The following is a 24,523-nucleotide window of genomic DNA, read 5'->3' as shown; positions in this document are numbered from 1 at the left end:
TTTACAACTGAGCTCCTGGGACCTTGTGGCTGTGCCCACTTCTGCCCACCAATGATTCATTCTCCCTTTGCGCCACAATGTAACATCACTGCTGGGGAGTGATTGGCCAGTCAGAAACTACATTTCCTGCCCTGTCACCCTGTGTCTCACTAGGATGTATGACTAAGTTTTTTCTAAAGGAATATAGATGGAAGAGACATATGCCACTTCTAACCTTGTGCATTTAGCCTTCTCAGAGTCAGGTGGATGTCAACATCTGGAGAGACTTGGTTATGCTAAGGGGTAGAGGCTCCATCAAAACATGTCCTTGCTTGACTTTTTGGAGCAGAAATCACCCCTCCCAATTGGCAAGGCCTTATGCCAGTGAACGTGTCTCTAGTCTATCATGTTAAGTCACTATGTTTATGGGGTTTATTTGATACATTACCCAGCTTTATTTATCCAATACATACTTCTTCTAAATCCCACTTAGGTTACTAGTCTTTGAAATGAATCAGCTTATGATCTTTTGACTATCCCACTGGTCCAGCATCCCCTCATGAGTCTCCCACTGCCATCAGGTCAGTTCTCTAACTTCTGCCTTGCCCTAAAGGATTGATATTGTATGAAGCCCTGTTCTCTCCCCTCCCTCTGGGCCAGCTTCAAATGGCCTCAGCTGGCCAACACAGCTTATGCTCATTGTGAAGGGAGGGTATATAGAAATACTTTAAAACTAAGCCATTCAGTGGGAGTGAAGACAGGAAATCCAAATACCTCCACGGCCACAGGTCTGTGAACACTCTGTCCATGCCGTCCACCCCGAGAGCTGACAGTTGACCACACAATCCACCAGGCAGTGAATGCTCATTCTCTGAGGCTTCTCCAAGTTACGCTGCAAATGGAAATGAAATATGATTTCACTGGAGAGGGGATATCTGTTGATACTGTGGATTTGACATGTTATTAAGTAAGGAGTCAGTCAGCTAGGACCCAATGAAAATTAGAACACGGCGTTTATCTGCAATTAATGCAAATGATTTAGCAAATGATGTCAAAATTGCTAGCTTTTATTCTTACCAACATTTCCTTGATAAGGAAAGGAAAAGAAAAGATGGCGGAAGGAAAAATGGAATGGAAGGCATTCCCTAACTTCAGCGCACACACAGGGACTGCCCATGGGCACTTGTTAGACTGGCCATCCCCATACCATGTATTCTGTTTCAACAGGTCTGAATTTCTTGGAATAGGGCCAGGAATTTACATTTTTAAAACAAGTATGGCATGTGATGGTCATATAAACAGTCCACACTTCTTACTTTAGTAAACACTGGAAAATAAGAACAAAAATTCTCAAAGAGATAAAGTAGGCAAAACAAAACAAGCACAAAACCCCGTTACTAGCTTACACAGGTGTATGTACAGAGCGTAATATGGTGACAGACACTGATACTCAAATTAAAGAAGGATGCATGTTGAATGGCAACTTTAGAAATAGCATCTACAGAATGGGTCTGAAACAAATCTGTTCAGCAACTGGCAGGCACATTTTAAAAGTTAAATTCTCGTACAAATAAGCCCCAATAAGGACAATGTAATCAACTATTTCACTATATCACCATCAGTACTGATATAAAGTTGCCAATTATCTTTTTTGGGGGAAAGTCCTTTATTCTGGGACAATAATAATCTTTACACATTTTGTTGAAAAAAATATCATTTCTTCTGTGAATTGGTATGATCACAGAAAACATTTGCCCTTATTTTACAAAATAAAAATTTGTCAGGTCTAATTCCTTTTTTACAAAATCCTAAATGCTAGAGCAGATGAGCCATTAGGGTTCTTAGGTACTGAGGAAGCTGGGGGTCTCGTGAGAAAGAGGTGTGCCCTGTTGCTCAGGCAGCGAGGCACCAAGAGGACACCTCGGCACTAAATGAAGGCATTTTACACTTCTGGCCACCGTACAGGAGGAGCTCAAAGTTAACAGTGAGGTAGGCAAAAAAAATAAACAAAATAAGAATAAAAATAAAATCAACAACATTTCTAAAGGACATAAAATAATAAATTAGGCTAAAAATAGATTGATGGTGTTAACCATAGAACAAGCTGATGTTGTCACTTACTTTAATTTTGTCCTCTCTGAAACCAGCACTCGTGTGACATATAATAATACTCCAATGGCCAAGGTGGAGGAGGTCTCAGTGAAAGAATAAATCACCTCAGAAATTGGTGTCAACCGACACAGAAAGAATAATTCTGGTCTAGGAATCACTCATTGATTGTGTATTTATGAAAACTCTGACATTTAACATGTGTTAAATATTAGCAATGTCCATGCAATGCTGAAATTAAAGATTAATGCATTTATTTGTGAAGTGGGCAAAATACAAATTATATAGCTCCATTGAAGATGTGTGGATATTTTAGTTATCTTGATAATCTTGGATTTCTTTAAACTGATATTCTTTAAATACTTGTTCAATATATGTTATTTGGAAAGCAGAGAAATGGAGTTTCTATTAATGGAAAGTTCATGTCTTTGCATTCCAAAGAAAAGATTTATACCATATACCAAATGTAAGATTTTCACTTATTCAGAGTTGCAAATGTGTGATTATTTTTTTCCTGTAGGAGAAAACTTTTTGAGAGGTGGATTAAGTGAGATAGAATGCTAACATAAATCCTTGATGTCAGCTGCAGAATTTTGCCAGATGGGATAGCCAGTTTCAGGTGGTCTCAGGTCCTGGTCTTGGCTGCTGTTAGTTTAGAGTGCATGTTGTGAAAATATCTTATAGGTGAGGAAGGTTTTCCTTTGCTTATTTTTTTTTTCCCATGGGCAGGCACTAGGAATCGAATGCCAGCATGGTAGGCGAGAACTCTGCCACTGAGCTCCATGTCCCGCCCTTTCTTCTGCTTTTAATTTCTACTTGAAGACCCCACCTATGTTAGAAGATATGTGACCAATTTTATTTTGCCAGTTTGTTAAGAAAATTTCTGTGGAAATCTGAGTTAGCTGGCCTCATACTGCCATTTTATACCAGACTTTTTTAGTGATTCTTACAGGGCAACAGTATGTGGTCATTTTTACTTCTATTAAATAGGGCCCAGGTACTTTATACTTATATGATGGCAAGGAAATTATGACTTCTTTGGAATAGGCCTGACTATAAGTTTTGTTCAAACTTGATGTCATTTGTTAAAGGAGAAAAAGGGTCAATAAAAAAATTGCAAAAATTCAGAGTCAATTAATTGAAAACTTGGTGGGGAAGGCATTTTTAGCTTAGATTTGAGAAGAAAACTGCAACTGTACAATTCATCTAGAAATCACTTGCTAAGTAAATTAATATTATAATATCAAGTGGCTGCAGGTGTTCAGGATGCATGCAAATAAATCACCTGCACAGCACAGTCATATCTAATTACAAAGTTGCCCAATTTCAACATTTTGTTTTTAAGCAATTAAGTTTAAAACATCTTTGAGTGTATTAAAAATATTTTCCATTTCAAAATTCCTTTTCCTGTGAATGGACTTTTTTCCCCATTAAGTTCAAACTAGTGAGGTACACTGTACTATTCAAATATCTCTTACTGTAGCTGCACCTAAGTTGAGACAAGAAGAAATCAGAGTCTTTGTCACATCTATCAAACACCATGCAGGTTGAAGACCAATATGAAGGACAAAGCCTTGGGTATTAGATAAAAATATCAGCAAATTACCTGCTCGCATTGGTCCATGCCAACTGGCTTGCCATCACTGCGCACACAGTTCAAAAGACGGGTCCTGATGCCTTGCCCACAGGTTGCGTTTTCGCTCAGCTGGCACATGCTCCACTCTACAAGCATATGTTCACCCACACAGAGTGTCAAAATTATGGCCATGTAAGAACAACACAATAAACCCTTGATTATATGCATTGGTCGTGTGCACATAATCCTAAAACCATTTCTAGAGAGCTTCAAAAAGCATAATGCAATTCCTTTATTGTAAAAAAATAAAATAACAGATAAAAAGTGAGTTACCTTCCTAAATGTATTTTCTGGAGGTAAAAACCAAATGGTTTGTAAGAAACCATCTCACAGTTGGCTGGAGTAAGACAGGAGAGATGCGCAACACAGGATGGCAAAGCCAATCCTCTTTCGAATAAACTTATTGGGGGAAATTGGGAGAGAAAACAACCCTGAAATGATACAAGTCTTTGATGTAAACTTGAAAATGTTTCCAAGGAATAAATCCAATTATCTGAATCATGTGGTACATTTGATACAGGGGAATCCAGAGAGATACGGGGGAATTCAGAATGCAATGAGGACAAAACCATATAAACTGTTTTCCAAGAAATTCTATTATGAGAGAAAGTTTTACAGATTTGGCTAGAAGGCATTAGAAACTAGAAAAATTACTGATGACAAGAATTAATTATGCTGCAATTTAATTTGATTCCTAAAAAAACAGGTAAATCTTATTTTTGGTAGGTTTGGAAAGGATGATCCTTGATTATAAGCAATGATATCCTCTTTAAGAAATTTTCCATATTTGGAGGTTATAGGAAAAGCAAACCCACATATAGTAAAATCGGTATTTTAAGGATATGCTCTTACAATAAAGTAAATTGCACTGCATTGCCAAAAGTTACTATAACCATCAAGGATAGAAAGCCCCTTTACTTAAAGAAAAAAAAAGCAAACCCTTCGGTCATCTTCTCAGTAGGGACAATACAAAATTTTACCACAGGATTCACTATGAGGTTTTCTACATGAGAAATCTTGGCAATGCCAGTGTGATCACAGGGAGACAATTTTTTCAAGAAAATGCAATTGCTTCATTTCTGCAGGGAAATGGAGGTTTGGTGGTCAGTATGGGATGCAAAGGTGAGACATCAAACAGCATTGCATCTTGTGGCATATTTACATATCGGATGCAGCAGAGATCGGCAGGTAGTAGATGAATGTAATCAACAAGTCTTTGGGTGTTTGACATTGAGCACCACGGAACTCAGGGAAACCCCAGCAGGGCTAAGTAGGCTGGTGTGATTTCCAGTGGCTCTGAAACATCCATGTCCAGTCAGGCCCACCATCCATCGTCAGTGAGCCCTTCAGGGTCAAGCACACCACTAGCTTGAATTTCTTGAAGTAATAAAGGCCATGAAAGAGCTATACTGTATGACATTTTGATGACATTCTTCCCTATGGTCAACCATTCTCTGCTACTTGTTTTGTTGTTTTGGTTCACCATGGCTTAATTCAACATTATTCTGGAACTTCATGGGATCCTCCTAAGCATCTCTCACTTCAGGCATTCCTGGCTGCCTTGAGGGACCGATGCACCAGAGTGGGCATTGCCTCCTGAGAAGATTCTGGGAATGTCAAGTTCTCAGATGTCCAGGTCTTATATACTTATACCCTCAGTCCCTGATCCCAGAATGAAAACACATGCAGAGTTCCCCCATTTGTCAGGGCTTCATGAAAATGATAGTGGATCTCAACTGCACCTGTTAGATTGTACTGGAACTGGAAGCAATTTTCATTCAGGAGGCAGGGCCGCACTTGTGAGTCTTCAGCACAACTCCTTGAACTCAGCAAGGGTCTCAGCAGATGGCGGGTTCTTCTTTGCATTGTGTGGGGATCGCATGACTATGAAAATAAGGTAGAGTTAGTAAAGACCTGTGGTTAACTGATAAATTATACATGATTATCTGTACACATGTAGGCATCTGTAAAACAACTACCTGTAACAGACCACTGAGTGTTAAATTCAATGGTTTTAGAAACTAAAACCATTCCGTGAATAACTGTAAACCCAGTATTTTTTTCCCACCTTCCAAACTATTCTTTTGTTGTGTTATAGTGAAACCTATGTTTCTGCTGCCCATGTACAATTAGACACATTGGAGACTATTTTCACCAATCAAAAGTCACTTGTTAGTCTCAACTAATCTGTCACATAGTAAGAAAGCAATACATTTTGAATGCTTAAATGAATAAAGGAAAACACTGTCACTGTGTCCCCAGATGGTCCAGACCAATAGAAATAATCATACAAAACATTTTAATTACAAAATTTTTAAAATTCCAGAGCAAACAGGTGTAGGAGGGAATTATGAAATCAAGACTGTCAATACACCCAAATTTTTTCTTATCTGGGAGGCCCTCTGATCCTTAGCAGACAAGCAACTGTAAGCCTTACAGCAAAATAAATGTATAAATGTGAACTTCGAACATCTGCAAATATCACATTACCCTAGAGTTTACATGTCCTCTTATAGACTCAGCTTCATGAGGCAGGTAAACCCGCCTGCCACATCTCATCAAACTGCCCCACCCCCCAGTGAACAACCTACTCCCTCCTTCTAAAACCATTTTCTTTCTTTTTTTTTTTTTTTTTATTATTATTATTTTTTAACATGGGCAGGCACCAGGAATCAAACCTGGGTCTCCAGCATGGCAGGTGAGAACTAAGCCTCCTGAGCCGCCACGGACTGCCCTAAAATCATTTTCTTTTAACTGTCCTTTAAACCCTGGCCTTCCCTTCTTCAGAATGCTAATGGAGGCGTACTTCTTCCGCAGTGGTCCTTTTAATAACAACACATTCCTCTCTTCCTTCCTGAGCAATCTTATACCCTTGCATATATGCTACACCTGTCTTTTGGGTGTCATTCCTGTTTCTCTATTAAACTGCCTTTTTCCTTTTTTTATAAACTTTTGAGGGCAGGATGGACAATGGCTTCTACTTCCCATATTACTTCCTATAAATCTTAGTATATATTATACATGGTAATTGTTCAATAAATATCATTGAATTTGATCACAAGGCTCCAACTCTGACCCAAAACTGTGAAGAAGCTCAAAGGTGTTAAACCACAGAGGAAAAGCCAAGTCTCTGAATTAAGATTCAAAATTACTATTTCTATATTTGGGCTGTTTTATTTATTTTTAAATTCCTTTCTCTTTTTCAGAAATTTCAGTAAGAACAAACATGTACACTGAATCTTTTTAAAATATTTTTTATTCAGAAATTTCACACACATACATTTCATACATGGTATACAATCAATTGCTCATAATATCATCACATAGTTGTGTTTTCATCACCATGATCATTTTTATAATATTTGCATCACTCCAGAAAAAGAATTAAAAAGAAAAAAGAAAAATCTCTTACATACCATACCTCTTAACTCTCCCTCTCATTGACCACTAGTATTTCCATCTACCCAATTTATTTTACCCTTTGCTCCCCTATTATTTCTTTATTTTATTATCCATACTTTTTACTCATCTGTCCATACCCCAGATAGAAGGAGCATCACAAGATTTTCACAGCTGCACAGTCACATTGTAAAAGCTATATCTTTATACAATCATTTTCAAGAATCAAGGCTACTGGAACACAGCTCAATAGTTTCAGGAACTTCCCTCTAGCCACTCCATACACCACAAACTAAAAAGGGGATATCTAATAACCTCTAGGATAACCTCTTGACTCTTTGAAATCTCTCAGCCACTGAAACTTTTGCATCATTTCTCTCTTCTCCCTTTTGGTCGAGAAGGTTTTCTCAATCCCTTGATGCTGGGTCCCAGCTCATCCCAGGATTTTTGTCCCACGTTGCCAGGGAGGTTGTACCTCTGGGATTCATGTTCATTGAATCTTGACTGCTAATGATCAAAATGGTAATGTTGGATTGCCTTGAAATATACAGGAAAAACTGGCACAAAATTTTTCTTCTAATTTTAAGTTTGGAGCTTGTTGAAACACATTTATGAATCATGTGACTTTATATTTGGATGGTCTGTCAATATTTGTAAAGTTATTTTATACTTTAATTGTATTGAATTATCTTTAGATGATCAAGAAGGGCCACTGAAACCAGGCAATCATTCTTAAGTGTCTACAAATGAATAGCATGGTAAATGCTTACCAATAATTTATCAATAATTTACTTGTTTTCATGAAGAATAATAACTTAAATGATTTGTCAATAAAAGTAAACAAAGGTATCTTGGTAGATATTCTTGATTAGTGTTCTGTTGTATTTCCACTTTATAGAAAATCAATAAAAGTCTGAGCTAAGTAGATATATATAAGGACTTATGTATTTGTTTCATCTAGGTCACGAGACAAAGAGAAAACACCACACAAACACTCAAGCACAAACATACACACACAAACATCAAATTATTATGCAACCTTGGACAATTCACTTATCTAATCTGAATTTGCTCCCCATCTAAACCTGGTAGGACAGTGGGGGAGAGGAGTGTGAATTTGATTACATTTAAGATTTCTTTCCCTTTCGCAGTTTCTCTCTAAGCTTGCTGAACACAGTTCTAAAATATCCTCTTGATCCTAATTCACCATTCATACCATGTTGACTTTGACAACCTTTAGAAATTAATGTATTGAAAATCTACACTGCAACAAACTCTTTCATGGGCTTTTTATCCATAGGCAAACAGGGTAGCCATGAATGACTGAAATCTGCAAAAAACAATACAATCGAATCTTAGGCAGTATTTTCAGGATCCACTTTATAAAAATTGTGCTAGCATAAGAAGTGACAGATAAAATAGTATTTTTCCTTATTTATTTCTCTCTATTAGCTTTATTTATTTCTCTCTATAGGGAGTTCATCAAATAATGAATTGTCCACAAGGGAGATGAAGGTGGGACTGAAAAAAAAAAAAAGAGGACTAAGCGGGCATTTGGAAAATTCCCTCAGTGCATCAAGGCTTCTCAAACACATACTTGAATTTCCTCTCTGCTAAGGCGTTTTTTTTTCAGACATTTTGTGAATTCTAAATAAAGAAGTGAGAAAGAGATAATATGGACTACTAACCCAAAGCCACCTTTGGACCAGTTTCAATTCAAAGGTCAAGGTTAAAGCACTAGCATTTCTTTGCTAGTAAAGAGACGGTCAATAAGAACATTTAACCTCTAGTATATAACCCCCTTTATGAGACTAGATTTTCTAACTTATTACATTTGACACCCAGCACATCTCTTAAAATTCAATCCTTCCTCATGACCTTGTGCTTTCACTCATTGTTTTCTCTAGCAGCAAGGCCTTCACCCTCTTGTCTCACCTGAAAATTTTTATTCATCCCTCAATATGAAGTCAAATGTACCTCCTCTGAGCCTTTTCTGACCTTCTCAGACCCATAATAAATGGAATCGCTTTAACCTGGCAAACACTTTCATGGCACTTGTACATTTTTAATTGATCTGTGTGCAATACTTCCCATAGGCTATTTGAATGGAAAGTCCATTTTACATTTTCTTGGACATTTAGAGCCCTGTACTGTGTCTGGCACACAGTATGCAAACAAAAATGTTTGTTGTGCAGAATACGTTCGTTCTTCCTAGCAATAAGACTGGATTTCAGTAAGTTGTTGTTAGGAGACACATGGTCAACTCTGCAGCTTCCTATTTTTTAGGAATGTAAGGGTTTACCATATGTTTATATGCCTGATAAAAAAAAGAATTATTCATTTCTTAGTCTCCTGGGGCCACTGTAATAAACTCCCACAGACCAGTTGGCTTAAACCACAAAAATGTATGATCTCGCAGCTCTGGAGGCAAGAAATTCAAATCAAGGTGTTGGTAAGGCCAGGATTCCTCTGAAGTCTGTAGGTTCTGGCACTGACTAGTAATCCACGTTGTTCCTTGGCTCGTGGCATAACTCAGTCTTGCCTCTATCGCATGGCTGTCACTCTCTACATATCTCCTACTGACTGTGTCAACATTTCCTCTTCTTATAAGGACACCAGTAACATTATAATAGTACCCACTCTAATCCATTTTGGTCTCATTTTAACTAATAACATCTTCAAACATTCTAATTTCAAAAAGATCATATTCATGAACAAACTTAGGACTTGAACATATCTTTTTAGGACACACAATTCAATCCCTAACAGACCTTTTCTCTAAATTTTCATAATTTTCCTATAAAATTTGGATGGCATTTCCAAGAACAATAAAATCCATCATTAAATGAATAATGATGGATAAATGAATATTACCAACATAAAAGATAGGTTTTTTTCTTGATAATTTATACAAGAAGTCTTAAGTCCAAACAAGGAGGTATAATTTGAATTTTCTAATGAACAACTGTTAACTATCACAAGTTAATAGAAACCCAACAATATTTTAGGTACTTGTAAATTTAAGTAACTCTGAAAATTCCTTAACTGATGATGAGCATGACTTCGAGGCCTGTCAGCTCCCCTCAGATATAGATACCCAGCCTTTTTATTTTGTTACAGGTTTTATCTGGTAATTCCTCAGCGGTCTCTCCCTTGTTCAGATGATTAGTCTTGCTGTTAGTGGCTCTGCATCTCACATTCTCTTTCATGAGGCAACAATTGCTAGATACACAGATCTTTGGCTTTCTTGTTTGGAAAAACTGGAGTATAAAGATTCCCCAAAAGCCACTGCAATGTTTGTAAGGCCATTTTCAATGAAATTAAACCTCAAAAGCTGCCACAGGGGTAGGAAAACCTCTAGGGGAGAAAAATTGGGCCCTGCAAAATTGTTACTCAGGTCTGCCAGGTTTAAAAAATCCTCTCTCAGGGATCCTGAGGAGATGGTGGCAGAAGTGAAAAAAAAAACAAAACAGTTTTAATTTCTGTACATCACAGGACAATTAAAGACAATCAAATACATATGGATAATAACCTCAGTAAAATTGGATAACAAAACGACTCCCAAGTAAGAGCAGGCAGGGAGCAAAGGGTGAGGTTGCAGGACCTGTAGGATATCAGTTTCTGACAGGACCACCCAACAGACTCAAGAACACCAAAAGGCGGAACCAAAGCCGAAAAGTGAAGGATTTTGCAAACTCAAAAGCAGGTGAATATAAGAGGTTCACGGTAAAGTCTGGAGGCTGAGGTAGCCGAGGGCCAAAGGATTGTGAAGAGCAACTACTCAAAACTCCCTTTCAGAAAAACACTTCCACATCAAAGAGAAACTGGTGGGAAGAGTTTCCAATCTGAGCAAAATAGGAGCAGGAATACTGAGTGGAAAAGAAGAACTGATTTTTAAAAATGTGGGCCGAACCAGTATATCTCACAAAGTTAGCTGTTATGTTTTTGAATACTAAAGAAAAAAAAGTTGAGAGAACACTGGAGCCATGAAATGCAAAATTAGATGAAAAAAGAAACCCAGTTTTTTTTTTTATATATAGGTTTTTTGTCTCTTTAGTTAAATTTATTCCTAGGTATTTTATTCTTTTAGTTGCAATTGTAAATGGGATTCGTTTCTTGATTTCCCCCTCAGCTTGTTCATTACTAGTATATAGAAATGCTACAGATTTTTGAATGTTGATCTTGTAACCTGCTACTTTGCTGTACTCATTTATTAGCTCTAGTAGTTTTGTTGTGGATTTTTCCAGGTTTTCGACGTATAGTATCATATTGTCTGCAAACAGTGATAGTTTTACTTCTTCCTTTCCAATTTTGATGCCTTGTATTTCTTTTTCTTGTCTAATTGCTCTGGCTAGAACCTCCAACATCCTTGTCTTGTTCCTGATCTTAGGGGGAAAGTTTTCAATTTTTCCCCATTGAGGATGATATTAGCTGTGGGTTTTTCATATATTCCCTCTATCATTTTAAGGAAGTTCCCTTGTATTCCTATCTTTTGAAGTGTTTTCAACAGGAAAGGATGTTGAATCTTGTCAAATGCCTTCTCTGCATCAATTGAGATGATCATGTGATTTTTCTGCTTTGATGTGTTGATATGGTGTATTACATTAATTGATTTTCTTATATTGAACCATCCTTGCATACCTAGAAACCCAGTTTTTAACCACACCCCTTGCAAAAGATCACAAAACCTGATTTCACATAAAAATGAGGAACACAAATGGCTCACAACCAACCCTACAAAAAGGTTTATGAGCAAAAAGAGAATAAAGAGCAGATTAACATCCCCATAAGAAAAATGTGCACCAAAAGGACAGCAAGAAAACCAGATGAAACTCAAGAACAGGTAAGAGTCATTTAGGAAATGAAACAACATATGAAAATACAACATAAATCATAATCAGAAAAGCTCAGAAATTAGGTCACAGAACTCAGGAAAAAGAAATAAAAATCATTTCAGAATGCAGGTAAAGCTAGAGGAAATACAAGAATGAAAAACTGTAACAAACAATGCCTTTAAGAGAAAACGAAGTGGAAAGAATAAAAAGTGTGAAATTTAAAAAAGGATTTGTGAGAAACTGGCAAGTATGAACAAAGGCAAAATAGATGCCACATGCATGAAAAACAACCAAATCAAGGATCAAAATTTATTTTTTAAAAATTGAAGAAAAATTTCCAGAAGCTTTGTTTTTAAAGAGTTCGAGCTATGTTTAAAAAGGAATATCAACCACCAACTCCGAGACACATCCTAGTAATATTGAGCTTTAAACAGAACAGAAAAAAATTATTGGGGATCCAGGCAAAAATTAGAAAATGATTTATAAAACAAAGAAAGTCAGAAAGTTATTTTATTTTTTGATAGGAAAACTTAATGTTAGTAAACAAAAGAAGAAATAACTAATGATCACATATACACATACACAAAAAAACATGGTTCAAGAATTTTACATCCATCCAACCTGACTTTCAATTGTAAAGAACACAGATAAACAATAACATGGAAGAATTCAATATATATATTTCCATGAGCCCTTTCTTAGTAATTTACTGGAGACTATTAGACATCCTAAATGCTTAGAAAACCATCAAAGTAAAGACAGGTGTTGAGTTGCCTTTAGATGTAAAACTTAGATGCGGGTTATATATCCAGTAATAGAGAGAAAATACAAATGTAAAAGAATAAGAACAGCTAATGTAAAAAGCATTAATTTTATAAGTATCTACATGTGGGGTAGTGCTGATATTGTTTCTCTGAAAATGTTTTGCATGTTAGGTAGGATAAAGCAAATGTATAATCATCGATTTCCAGTTTCCTTTGTAAACAGGATTCTTAATATGGAAAAAAGGAGATGTAAATGTAACATAGAACTTAACTGAAAAAACCTACAATTCTGAATTAGAATGGGAATTCTTTCCATTCTTTCATCTTCAAATAAAGGAAATATAAATATATATTCTAAAGCTTTATCCACTGAAGTAGTCTAGAAACAATGTAACCCAGTAACAGTGGGCATCCCTAAGGTTTTACTGTGGCATTGAAGAACCATGTTCATTTGTACAGAATTTTTAGTAAGGCTGACTGTGAATGTTTGGAAATGGACAGAGGTGACGGTAGCACCTTACTGCAAGGGTAACTAACAACACTGAATTATGGGTGTACTTACGGTTGAAAGGGGAAGTCTAGGGTTGTGTGCATTACTAGAAGGAAAGCTAGAGGATAAAACAAGGTACTGGTAGAATATAGTGAACCCCGTTGTGGAGAATGACTGGGTTAATTGTACAAATATAAGAATGTTCTTACATGAACCAGAACAAACAAATACATATGTATTATTACAAGGTGCCAATAAAAGGGTAGTATATGGCAGAAAATACAACTAATGCAAACTGTGGAATATAGTTAATGGTACTGCATCAATTGCAGCAAAATATATACCAATGCTAAGTCTCAATAATAGGAGGGTGTAAGGGCTAAGAGATTTTTTTTTTAAGCAATGAGAATGTTCTCAAAAGAACATAAAAGAAAACAAAAATAAAAAGCATAAAAGAAAAACTGGGAAATACTACAGCAAAGATGGAATGTTTTCCTCACCAATAAATTACTAGGGAGAAAAACAAAAAGAAATGGAAAGACAAGTTAGATTAAAAGGAACTTAAAGGCATATATACCAAGAAGCAAACTATAATGTTTGATACACACTGGTGATTAACATATAAGGAAAAGACTACAAAGATTATCATAAAATTGAGTACATTGTACACCAACAGACTAGATAATCTAGAAGAAATGGAAAAATTTCCATTCAACACTTAGTCTTTTAAAGACCTCAAGAGAAGAAAATGCTTCCTAATTGATTCTACGAGAACATAATTACTTTAATTCCAATGCTTGGTAAAGACATCACAAAAAAAGAATACTACAGGACAATTACCCTTATGAATATAGATTTAACAATCCTTAACAAGTACTAGTAGACCAAATCCAACTGCATATTTAAAAGATTATTAATCATGACTGTTCTAGTTGCTAGCTGCCAGAATGAGATATACAAGAAACAGGAAGGCTTTTAAAGGGGGAATTTATTAAGTTGCAAGTTCACAGTTCTAAAGCCATGAAACATCCCAATTAAAGCAAGTCTGTAAAAATGTCCAGATTAAGGCACCAACAAGAGGTTACCTTCACTCAAGAAAACCTGAGGAAGGTCAGGGTTTCTCTCTTAACTGGAAAGGTGCCTGGTGAACATGGTGACACCTGCTAGCTTTCTCTCCAGGCCTTTTCTTTCATGAAGCTCCCCTGGGGGCATTTTTCTTCTTCATCTCCAAAAGTCTCTGGCAGCCTGGGATCTGTGGTACTTGTGGTTCTCAAGCTTTTTCCAAAACGTCTCCCCTTTTACAGGATTCCAGTAAACTAATCAAGACCCACCTAGAATGGGTGGAGTCCCATCTCCCTCTAATAAAATGTTAATATCCACAATTGGGCACATCACATCAGTGTGGAGATAATTTAATCAAGTTTCCGACTTACAGTGCTCAACAGGGATCGCAAGAAACAGCTGCCTCTATGTGACGGATCAGGATTAGAACATGGCTTTTCTAGGCTACATGATACTTTCAAACCAGAACAATGACCAAGTGTGATTTATCCTAGGAATGCAAGAGTGGTTCCATGTATAAAAATCAGTTAATATAATATACTACATAATAGAAAAAACGGGGAAAAAAACCCCAGCAACACATGATTATCTCAGTAGATGCAGAAAGGTATGTGGCTGAATGAGCACACTTTCTTGATAACTAAGAACAGTAGGGAATTTCTCATGCAACAAAGGCCATATGTAAAATATTCACAGCTAACATCATACTCAATGATAAAAGACAAAGCTTTCCCCTAACATCAGGCATGGGACAAGAAAGTCTGCTTTCATCACTGTTATTCAATATTGTACTAGTAGTTCTTGCCAGAGCAATTGGGCAGGAATATGAAATAAAAAGCACCCAAATTTGAAAGGAAAAAGTAAAACTATCCCAATTTGTGGACAACATGATATTATTTATAGAAAATCCAAAGGGATCTACAAGAAAACTATTGGTGCTAAAATGAGCTCATCAAAGTGTAGGGTACAGGAGTAACACAGAAAAATCAATTGTGTTACTATTCAGAAGCAAAGAACCATCCAAAGAAGATATTAAGAAAATGATTTAATTTATAATAGTAGCTAAAAAAAAATCGAGGAATAAATTTGACCCACGATACAAAAGACTTGTACACTAACCACTACAAAACACTACTGAAAGAAATTATAGAAGACCTAAATAAATGGCAAGATAGCCCATGTCCATGGATGGGAAGAGTTAGTGTTGTTATTATGCCAGTATGTCAATACTAGCCAAAGCAATATACAAATTCAATGCAATACTTATTGTATTAGTTTGCTAAAGTTGCCAGAATGCAATATAACAGAAATGGAACAACTTTTTAAAAAGGGAATTTAATAGTTACAAGTTTACAGTTCTAAGGCCAAGAAAATGTCCAAATTAAGGCACTTGCAAAAGGCTACCTTCACTGAAGAAAGGCTGATGTTGTCTGGAGTTCCTTTATCAGCTGCGAAGCATGTGGCTGGTATCTGCTAGTCCTTGTTCCTGGTTTCATTGCTTCCACTTTCTGATGCCAATGCTTTCCTCTCTAAACATCTGTGGGTCTTTACTTAGCTCCTCCAGGACACAACTTAGGGTTCTGTCTTGCTTGGCATCCCTTGGGAAGGCACATGGTGATATCTGCTGGGCTCTGCCCATGTCTAGGCATCTGCTCTCTCTGGTGGTACTCCAAGCATCCCCAAACATCCGTGTCTCTGTCAGCACTGAAATAACCGTTCTCCAAGTATCTGCTTCTGAGGTTTCTCCGAAATATTTCCTCTTTTAAAGGATGCCAGTAAACTAATCAAGACCCACCTTGATTAGACTCCATCTAATCAAAAAGCTGTACCCACAACTGGGTAAGATCTCTGTGGTGTTATTCTAATCAGAAGTTTCCACCCTGCCATACTGAATCAGGATTAAAAGAAATGGTTGCCTTCACAACACTGGATCAGGGTTAAAACATGGCTTTCTTGGGGTACATAATAGTTTCTTGGGGTATATAAACTGACACACCTACCAAAATTCTAGTGGCTTTTCTTTAAACAAATGAAAAATAAAACACTCCTCAAATTCATACGGAATTGCAAAAGACCTCAAATAGCCAAAATAATCTTGAAAAGACCAGTAGAGTTGGAGGACTCACATCTCCTGATTCCAAATTATACTACAAAGCAACAGTAATCAAAACAGTATAGTTCTGGCATAAACATAGACACATAGTTCAATGGAACAGAATTGGAAATCCAGAAAAAGATCTAAACATTTATGGTCAACTGACTTTCAACAAGGTGTGCACTATATGCAGTGGGGGAAAGCATAGTTTTTTCAGCAAAGATGCTAGAAAAACTGGGTGTCCACATGCAGAATAATGAAGTTAGAGCTTTACCTCTTAGAATATACAGAAATCAACTCAGATCAAAGACCTAAATGTAAGAGCTAAAACTTTTGGAAGATAATATGGTGATAAATATTCATGACCTAGAATTCAGCAATGAATTCTTAAATATGACAACAAAACCATGAGTAATAAAAGAAACTATAAATGAATTTGATTTTATCAATATATACATAAACCTTTTCTGCATTGAAGGAAATCATCAAGAAAGTAAAATGTCAAACCTATAGAATGGAAGAAAATAGTTTCAAACTGTATATTAGATAAGGTTAATAACCAAAATATATAAAGAAATTTTACAATGCAAAAACAAAAAGAAAAATAACCCAACAAAAATGGGCAAAGGACTTTAATAGACATTTCTACAAAGAAAATATACAAAAGATCAATAAACACATGAAAAGATGTGACATCATTATCCTTTAGGGAAACACAAGTCAAAACCATGATGAGGCGCCATGCACATGTACAGGGATGGCTATCGTAAAGCAACAACAACAATAGCAAAAAAAAAACAGAAAGTAAGTGGTGAAGAGGATGTGGAAAGATTGGAACTCAAGCGCAGTGTGAGTGGGAAGATAAAATGGTGCAGCTACCTTGGAAAACAATATGGCAGTTAATATAGAAATACTATAAGATTAGGCAATTGTACTTTCAGGTACAATTTCAGGGTGAAAACAGGGTCTCAAATAGATACTTGTCCACCAATGTTCAGAGAAGCATTATTCACAATAGCCAAAAGTTGAAAACAAGTGTCTATCAGAACAAATACATGGATAAACAAAAGGTGATAACATACATATAACGGAATATAATTCTGCCATCAAAAAGAATGAAGTTATGAAATATGGCATACTTGGAAGAAACTTGAAAATATTTTTGCTTAGTGAAATAATTATGGCACAGAAGGACAAAAATTGTATGTTATCACTTAGGAGAGAAGACTACAAATAGAAATTTGCAGAAATAGAAAGCAGTTGAGGGGCTGAGGGGATGGAAGGAGGGTGTTAATAAAAATGTTTAAAAAATGTAAAACCAGTATAGAATACACTTGAAGGAAGGGAGATGGTCATGCTTAAGAGGAATCGGTGAAATGCTTCATTGGTAGCTGGTGAGATTTTTACTACTGACCTTGGTGGCCTTTTCAAAGATATTTAACTAATAATAATCAAACTGCACTTTTTTTTTTTCCATGGGCAGGCACCGGGAATTGAACCCAGGTCTCTGGCATGGCAGGTGAGAACTCTGTCTGCTGAGCCACCGTGGCCCACCCAAACTGCATATTTGTAATGAGATTTTCTGCATTTGGGTTATAATCAACAATTTTTTTGAAGTTTTCAAAATCTTTCTCTTATCATCCCTGGAAAGTTTAGAATCGTTTTGCTTCTTCAATCAGCTCTCATAATCTAGTCTCCCTTTCTGCCTGGGCACAGGTCTGAACCACATATCCCAGCAGCCCTTGCAGTTAGGAGTGACCATGTATTTGCACTGACAAATGAAAAATAAGTGGAGGCTATGTGTGTCACTCTCACTCCTCACCATAACCCCTGCCCCATAACTTTCTCCATGCTCTTTGCCCTTTCCAATGATCTGAAATAGTGATGACTAGTGTGACTTTGGCATTGAAGATGGAAGACCCAGCAACATCTTGGGTCCCAGAATGACTGAGCACACATAGAAACCTCATTTTCCCCACATAGAAAACTCCCCACAATGGAAATAAAATTGCATTGTATTTGAAATATTATAATTTGAGTTTTTTGTTTTGCAAATTACCTATAGCTATACATTGTGGCTAAAAGTCTCAAACTTTTATTTTTCAACTCGAAATTTTACATAACATATTTTGGGAAACACGAATTCACAGATTTATGACATGAATGTGACATTCTTTGCATATTATAAAGTTATTAATTATCTATATGAATCACTTGGTCTCCTTGAAAACTCTTTTAATAAGATTTCTATTCACTTTAAACAAACAACTTTTGAGACTATTAAATTCAAGGCACCACACCAATGAATAAAACATAATCTCGGGGAGGATTTTCTGTTATAGTGTGGATTTTTGAGACATCAAACCTTGTCTTCCTAAAAGACATATAGTCGTATTTTAAAAGAACCCATTAAGGTCTCAAAAGGAAATATTAATATTAATATAAATATTAAAAGGAGCTCTTCCTCTTCCCTAGAAAACAAAAGCACTTACTGAGTTTGCTGCTGAAGAAGTTAGGTTTTTTTGCTAATTTGAGTGTATTGGAAGGCATGATGGTTAAGTTCATGTGTCACCTTGGCTAGTTTATGGTTTCTAGTTGTCTGGTCAAGCAAGCATTGCCTGACGGCTACTGTGTGGATATTGCTTGGATTTAAATTATCAGTAAATTGACTGCATCTATAGCTGATTACAATCAACTAAGGAGATTGTTTTCAACAATGAGAGAAATCTCCTCTAATCAGTTGAAGGCCGAAAAGGAGAAGTGAGCAATTAAAAGAAAGAATTTCCATCTCTTCTTCAGGCATCTAGCAGCTTCCCCTGGGGAATTCCATAAAAACTTTCATCAGAGTTCCAGCTTGAGAACTTGTCCATTCCCACAGTTGTATGAATCAATTCCTATATTCCATATCATAATATTTACTTTATATATATATATATATATATATATATATATATATATATATATATATATATATATATATATATGCCTCCTGTTGGTTCTGTTTCTCTGGAGAACCCTAACATAGAAGAAGGTAAGGTGACAGGTGAATGAGGTTAATCATAGTCATTCAAAGAAGTGCTTTGTCAAACTCTAAGCCATTACATATTTGTGGCTTGTGAAAACAATATTGATTATTACATTTATAGGGCTTACTATATACCAGTCGCTGTTCTAAGTTCTTTAACTCAATTCCTCCTCAAGTCTGATAAGATAAATATACTATTAGCCCCATTTACTGATAACTCAAAGAGGTTCAGTAAATTCTTAATTATCACACAGCTAGAAAGGACAGAGTTAAGATTCCAAATTCATCAGCCTTGCACTAAACTCTGCCTTGTTAACAATGATGCCATACTGGCTCTCAATTTGGTGGGGCAAAATCAGTACTTTAAAAACTGATGGAGCATAGCATATAAAATATCTGAAATATATTCATGGTGAGAAATATTTCATGAAACTTTTATTTCTGTTTAGCATACTAAATATCCATAAGTAAATAATGATGTGTGCGCTCTGCTGTAAAAGTCTGGTCCATGGACCAGCAGCATCAACATCACCTGGAACATGTTAGAAATGGAAATTATTGGGGCCTACCGCAGATTTATAGCATCAAAACTTTGGGGGATGGGTATTCTGGGCTCTAGTTTAAGGACAAAAGCCTTCAAACACTGCTATTGGCCTTCAAAAGTTCAATAACAAACTCTTGATTTCCCATACCATATCCCCAGCGTACGCCTCTATTTTTCCCATCTCTCTTAATGGCGACTCCAAGATTCCAGAGGCTCATCTCTAAAACTCTGGAGTCACCTTTGATGCCTTTATTTTTCTCACACCTTACACAACCCAACACTGTGCAAATCTTTCACCTCTAACCTCAAAATGGAACCCACGATCCATCCACTCCTCAGCATTTGTACCACTCCTTCCCTGGTCAAAGTCACTATCCCTTTTTCCTTAGATCATTACAGTAGCCATATAACTGATTCTGCCGCTTTCATTCTGCTGGTTATGTGGAACTCCGGGACCAGAGTCATCACGTTAAATGCAAGTCACATCACTCTCCTTCTCTGTTTCACTCCTTCAATGGTTCCCAAGTTTACTTCGAGTGAAAACCTGGCCCTTCCTTTGACCTGCAGTCTGGTCCAGCACTACCCCTAAGAGCCCACGGCCTGCTTTTCTCCCACTTGCACTCTGCTCCATTCACCACTGAGGCCCCTTGATGTTCCTAGAGAACCCAAGCACACTTTGTCTCAGGGCTTTTGCCCTTGCTATTCCCTCTGCCTACAATGCTCTTCCCCCAGCATAGGCAGGACTTGTTCCCTCACTTTTTCCAGTAACCACTCAAATGCTTCCTGGGAGAGGCCTTCTTTACATGCTGATTAAAAATATCAACAAACTCTCCATGTCAATCCTTGCCCCCTTTATTATTTTTCTTCTCCCTTATCATTTATTATTGATAAACTATTTATTTAATTGGTACAGTTTGGTGTGTTTAGTTTTCTTTTTAATTGTATTTCTCTCCCCACCACCTTTTCTAGAATATAAGCTACAGGAGGGTGGGGACATTGCCTTGTTGACCTGCTGATCACTGAGTTCAGGTGCTGACCTGAACAGGTAGGCATGCATAAGAGGCACTTGATAACTATAATTCAATAGAGTGCATGCTAGTAAGCCACTTGAGCAGCATTGCTCTTGTACACAAGCCTTTCATGGAGACCTAGGTCTTTCCATGGCTCATATAGAGAGAATACTTGTCACTTAGTCTTTGGACTTTGGGATGCTGAATGAGTTTAATGAGATTATGGAATGTAAGCACTCTGAGATCCTGGGGATTCTGGGTTTTGCAAATACAGTGCATTTCTATTATTAATGCATTATTATTAGTTATTATTATTACACAGGAAAAAAGATAGCATATAACAAAGGGATATTTACTGTGACATTATAGCAAACCTGATCAGAAATTCAAATTCTATAAACTAAAGTAACTGGTTAATCAGAAGGGCCAGAAATTTTGGCTCCTGTGTCCTATGGTTTTGGGGTCTCTCTCTTCCTACACTTTACCCTAGATATGAGTGGCCCAGAAAGGCACACAAAACAGTGTAAAGTAGAATGGCTCCTCACAGCTTCTATTTGTCTTTTGAAAGGTGAAATGGATAGTAATGATGGAGACAGAAACCATATTCTGGGTGCTGTCTGGTATCTCCAAAATAATACCCAGTAACAGAATTTGATGCCATCAACTGTTTACATTACTGTTGAGGCTTGGAAAATAAGAAAGAAGGATGACCCAAATTGAGCTACTATAAAATACTAGCCTGTATTCGTCCAAAATGCTAATCTGGAAAGATAAACACTGAAGAGATGAAGGAAAGGTGACCTTTAAATGCATTATGGTCTAGATCCTATAATAAAAAATAAATGCTATGAAGGACAGGAAGTTATTGGGACAACAGACAATGTGGAAACATGGACTACACATTAGATGTAAATATTGTACCAATGTCATATTTACCAAATTTGATAATTGTACTGTGAATGTGCTGGAGTATATCCTTGTACTTAGGAAACGCATAAATTACTATCTGGGAAATATGGGAGGCACTAAATAGAGGTTCATTTTATCTGGAGGCCTTCTGGGATGGGAAAAAAAAAATCCGAGAGGTGGAGAGATCTCCTCTGATGCTCTCTATAATATCCATACTTACAAACCATTTTGAAGGTAAAAACACTTATAGGACTTGTATCTGCAATATCAGACAACATTATTCTTTTCCTTTTTCCTTTTATTACATCAATGGACTAAATGTAGCAATTTAAAACTTTAAAAAATTATAAATACAAAAAACAAGAAATACTAGACGGATATGATAAATGTAATATAACTAAACATATTACATCTTTCCTGAGGAAACTGTAGTTCACTTGAAACCACTCATCTGTTTTTCAGGTAATATATAAATGATATATATAGTCAAAATGGAATAGAAGTTAAGACTTGGAGAGAAACATATAATTTTCAAAAGCTGAAGTGTACACAAGAAACTAGCAAGAGATCAGCCTGTCCATCATGACTCATCAGACATGCCATTTTACAGAGAGATTTCCCTTGAAGACAGTGCTGTGGTGCTCCACGGGGTAAATGCATTTTCAGAGAAGGGTCTGTAAGATAACCTTCACATACAGTGAATACATGTTTAAAATTCAAAGTGAAAATCTGGCCTTTTCTTCTTAGACACATAGCATACTTTTGAGATAGAAGAGAAATCACAAGTAAAATGGAATATAGATCACAAACCTAAGTTCAATGCTGTTAATACATAATATTTTGATATTGAAATTTAATAGTGATTATAATAATGAAGCGTAATTGGCAAAGACAGATCTCACATAGGTCAACAAGAGGAACTGGGTTGTTACAAAAAGTTAAATTTTAAATTTTCACTATTTTAAAAAGTTGAAAATAGTCATTCTGCCCATACCTCTTAAAGAAAACCGCATAATTACTTAAGAAAGCTATGAGCAATTAGAAACACCTATTATTTTACAGGTATTTATTGATAGAAATACCTATTAAAATACAAGTGTATTTGTACTCTGGTACTGTTATTTATTTTTTATTTTTTATTTTTGGGTGTATGGTCAGGACTTGAACACAGGTCTCCTGCATAAAAGGTGAGCATTTCACCACTGAATCACCCATGCATCCTGTTATTTTTAGTTTTCAGTATTACTAATGTTTTATATATTCATGATCCCAAGTAAAATCACCTTTGATATTCCAAGAGGTAATTATTATGCTCACTTTAATAGATCAGTAAACTGAGCTTCAAAAAATGTAAGGATCCTATCAAAGTCACACAGCATAATAAGCAGAACAAAGAAAGAATTCAAATGTCCCCTTCTTCCCCTGTGTTCTTGGATCTACATCAAATACTGTCTTTATATACCAGTTCTATGAATAATTTTTACCAATATTAATTCAATAGCAAGAAGAATATGTCATCAGTGTTTTTTCTTCATTATGTGGGTGACTAAAATCTTCCAAGTATGCTGTTCACTGATTTGGATGTTCCTTATATCAAAACTGTTACAATTTGCTAAAGCTGCTGGAATGTAGATACTAGAAATGGATTGTCTTTTACAAATAGGATTTGTTAGGTTACAAATTTACAGTTCTAAGGCCATGAAAATGATTAAGGCACCAACAAAAGGATAACTTCTCTCAAGAAAGGCCGATCACATCCAGGGTTTCTCTGTCACATTGGAAGGTACATGGCAATGTCAGCTCGCCCTTCTCTCCTGAGTTGGTTTCAAAATGGCGCTTTCATCTCCTGTGGGTTCTTCTGGACTCCACTGGGGTGTTTTCTTTCTTTAAGCATTGGTGGGTCCTTTCTTAGCTTTTCCGGGGAGCCTCTGGATTTCAGTTCTTAGCTTAGTATCTCCCAGGGCATCTTCTGTCTCTAAGTGTCTGTGGGTCCTCTCTGCTTCTCCGGAGGTATCTTCTTTCTTTAAGTGTCCTTCACTTGGTTTCATCTCCCTGCTTTCTGTGTCAGTTCTGAAGTCTCTCTGTGTCGGTTCTGAGCTCTCTCTGTTTTCTGCCTTTTATTCTCTCCATAGAGGACTCCAGCAAAAGGATTAAGACCCACCTTGAATTGGATTGGTTACCTCTCCATGCAAACCACCTATTCAAAAGGTTCCACCCACTGCAGGTCTCCCTCCACCCCCTGAAAGACGGGATTGGAAGAACATGACTTTTCTGGGGGTTCATGACAGCTTTAAATCAGCACAAAAACTATCTGTCAAACAAAGCTAGAGATTCAGCGAACCTATTTCAACACATTGTTAATATGAAGAGGGCACTGGCAGAAATCTTTTAGCTTAAAAAAACCAAAGTCCTCACTTCTACTTTGAAATAATCAACCTCCTAGAAATAAAAGTCATTTCTCCATGCCTCAGTTTCTTCATTCATAAACTTATCATACATAATTCACAAAGATGTGAAGATGGTGAAATAAGTTTGAAAGTGCTTTGAAGAACAAAAAGCATTCTACAAACCTTAAGAGGCATTGCCAATATTGTAATTGAAGCACACTCAGGAGAGGGGAGGAGTCCATGCTCGACTGTGCCGTGCGAAGTGTTATGTGAATAATT

The 24,523-nt window shown here is 36.5% G+C and overlaps 1 protein-coding gene across 1 annotated transcript in view; it reads right to left on the bottom strand.

Annotated features, from left to right (window-relative positions):
* Positions 1–24,523, bottom strand: part of THSD7B (thrombospondin type 1 domain containing 7B) — a 535,886-nt gene that overhangs the window by 41,127 nt on the left and 470,236 nt on the right. The window contains exons 16-18 of the mRNA XM_077151771.1: positions 5,467–5,608; positions 3,695–3,810; positions 754–871 (exon numbers count right to left, since the gene is read on the bottom strand). Of these exons, the coding sequence (XP_077007886.1) occupies positions 754–871; positions 3,695–3,810; positions 5,467–5,608 (376 nt within the window). The remainder of the gene's footprint in view (positions 1–753; positions 872–3,694; positions 3,811–5,466; positions 5,609–24,523) is intronic.

The sequence above is a fragment of the Tamandua tetradactyla genome, chromosome 3 (assembly GCF_023851605.1).
Source record: "Tamandua tetradactyla isolate mTamTet1 chromosome 3, mTamTet1.pri, whole genome shotgun sequence".
NCBI lineage: Eukaryota > Metazoa > Chordata > Mammalia > Pilosa > Myrmecophagidae > Tamandua > Tamandua tetradactyla.
This window is presented reverse-complemented; position numbering and strand designations above follow the sequence as displayed.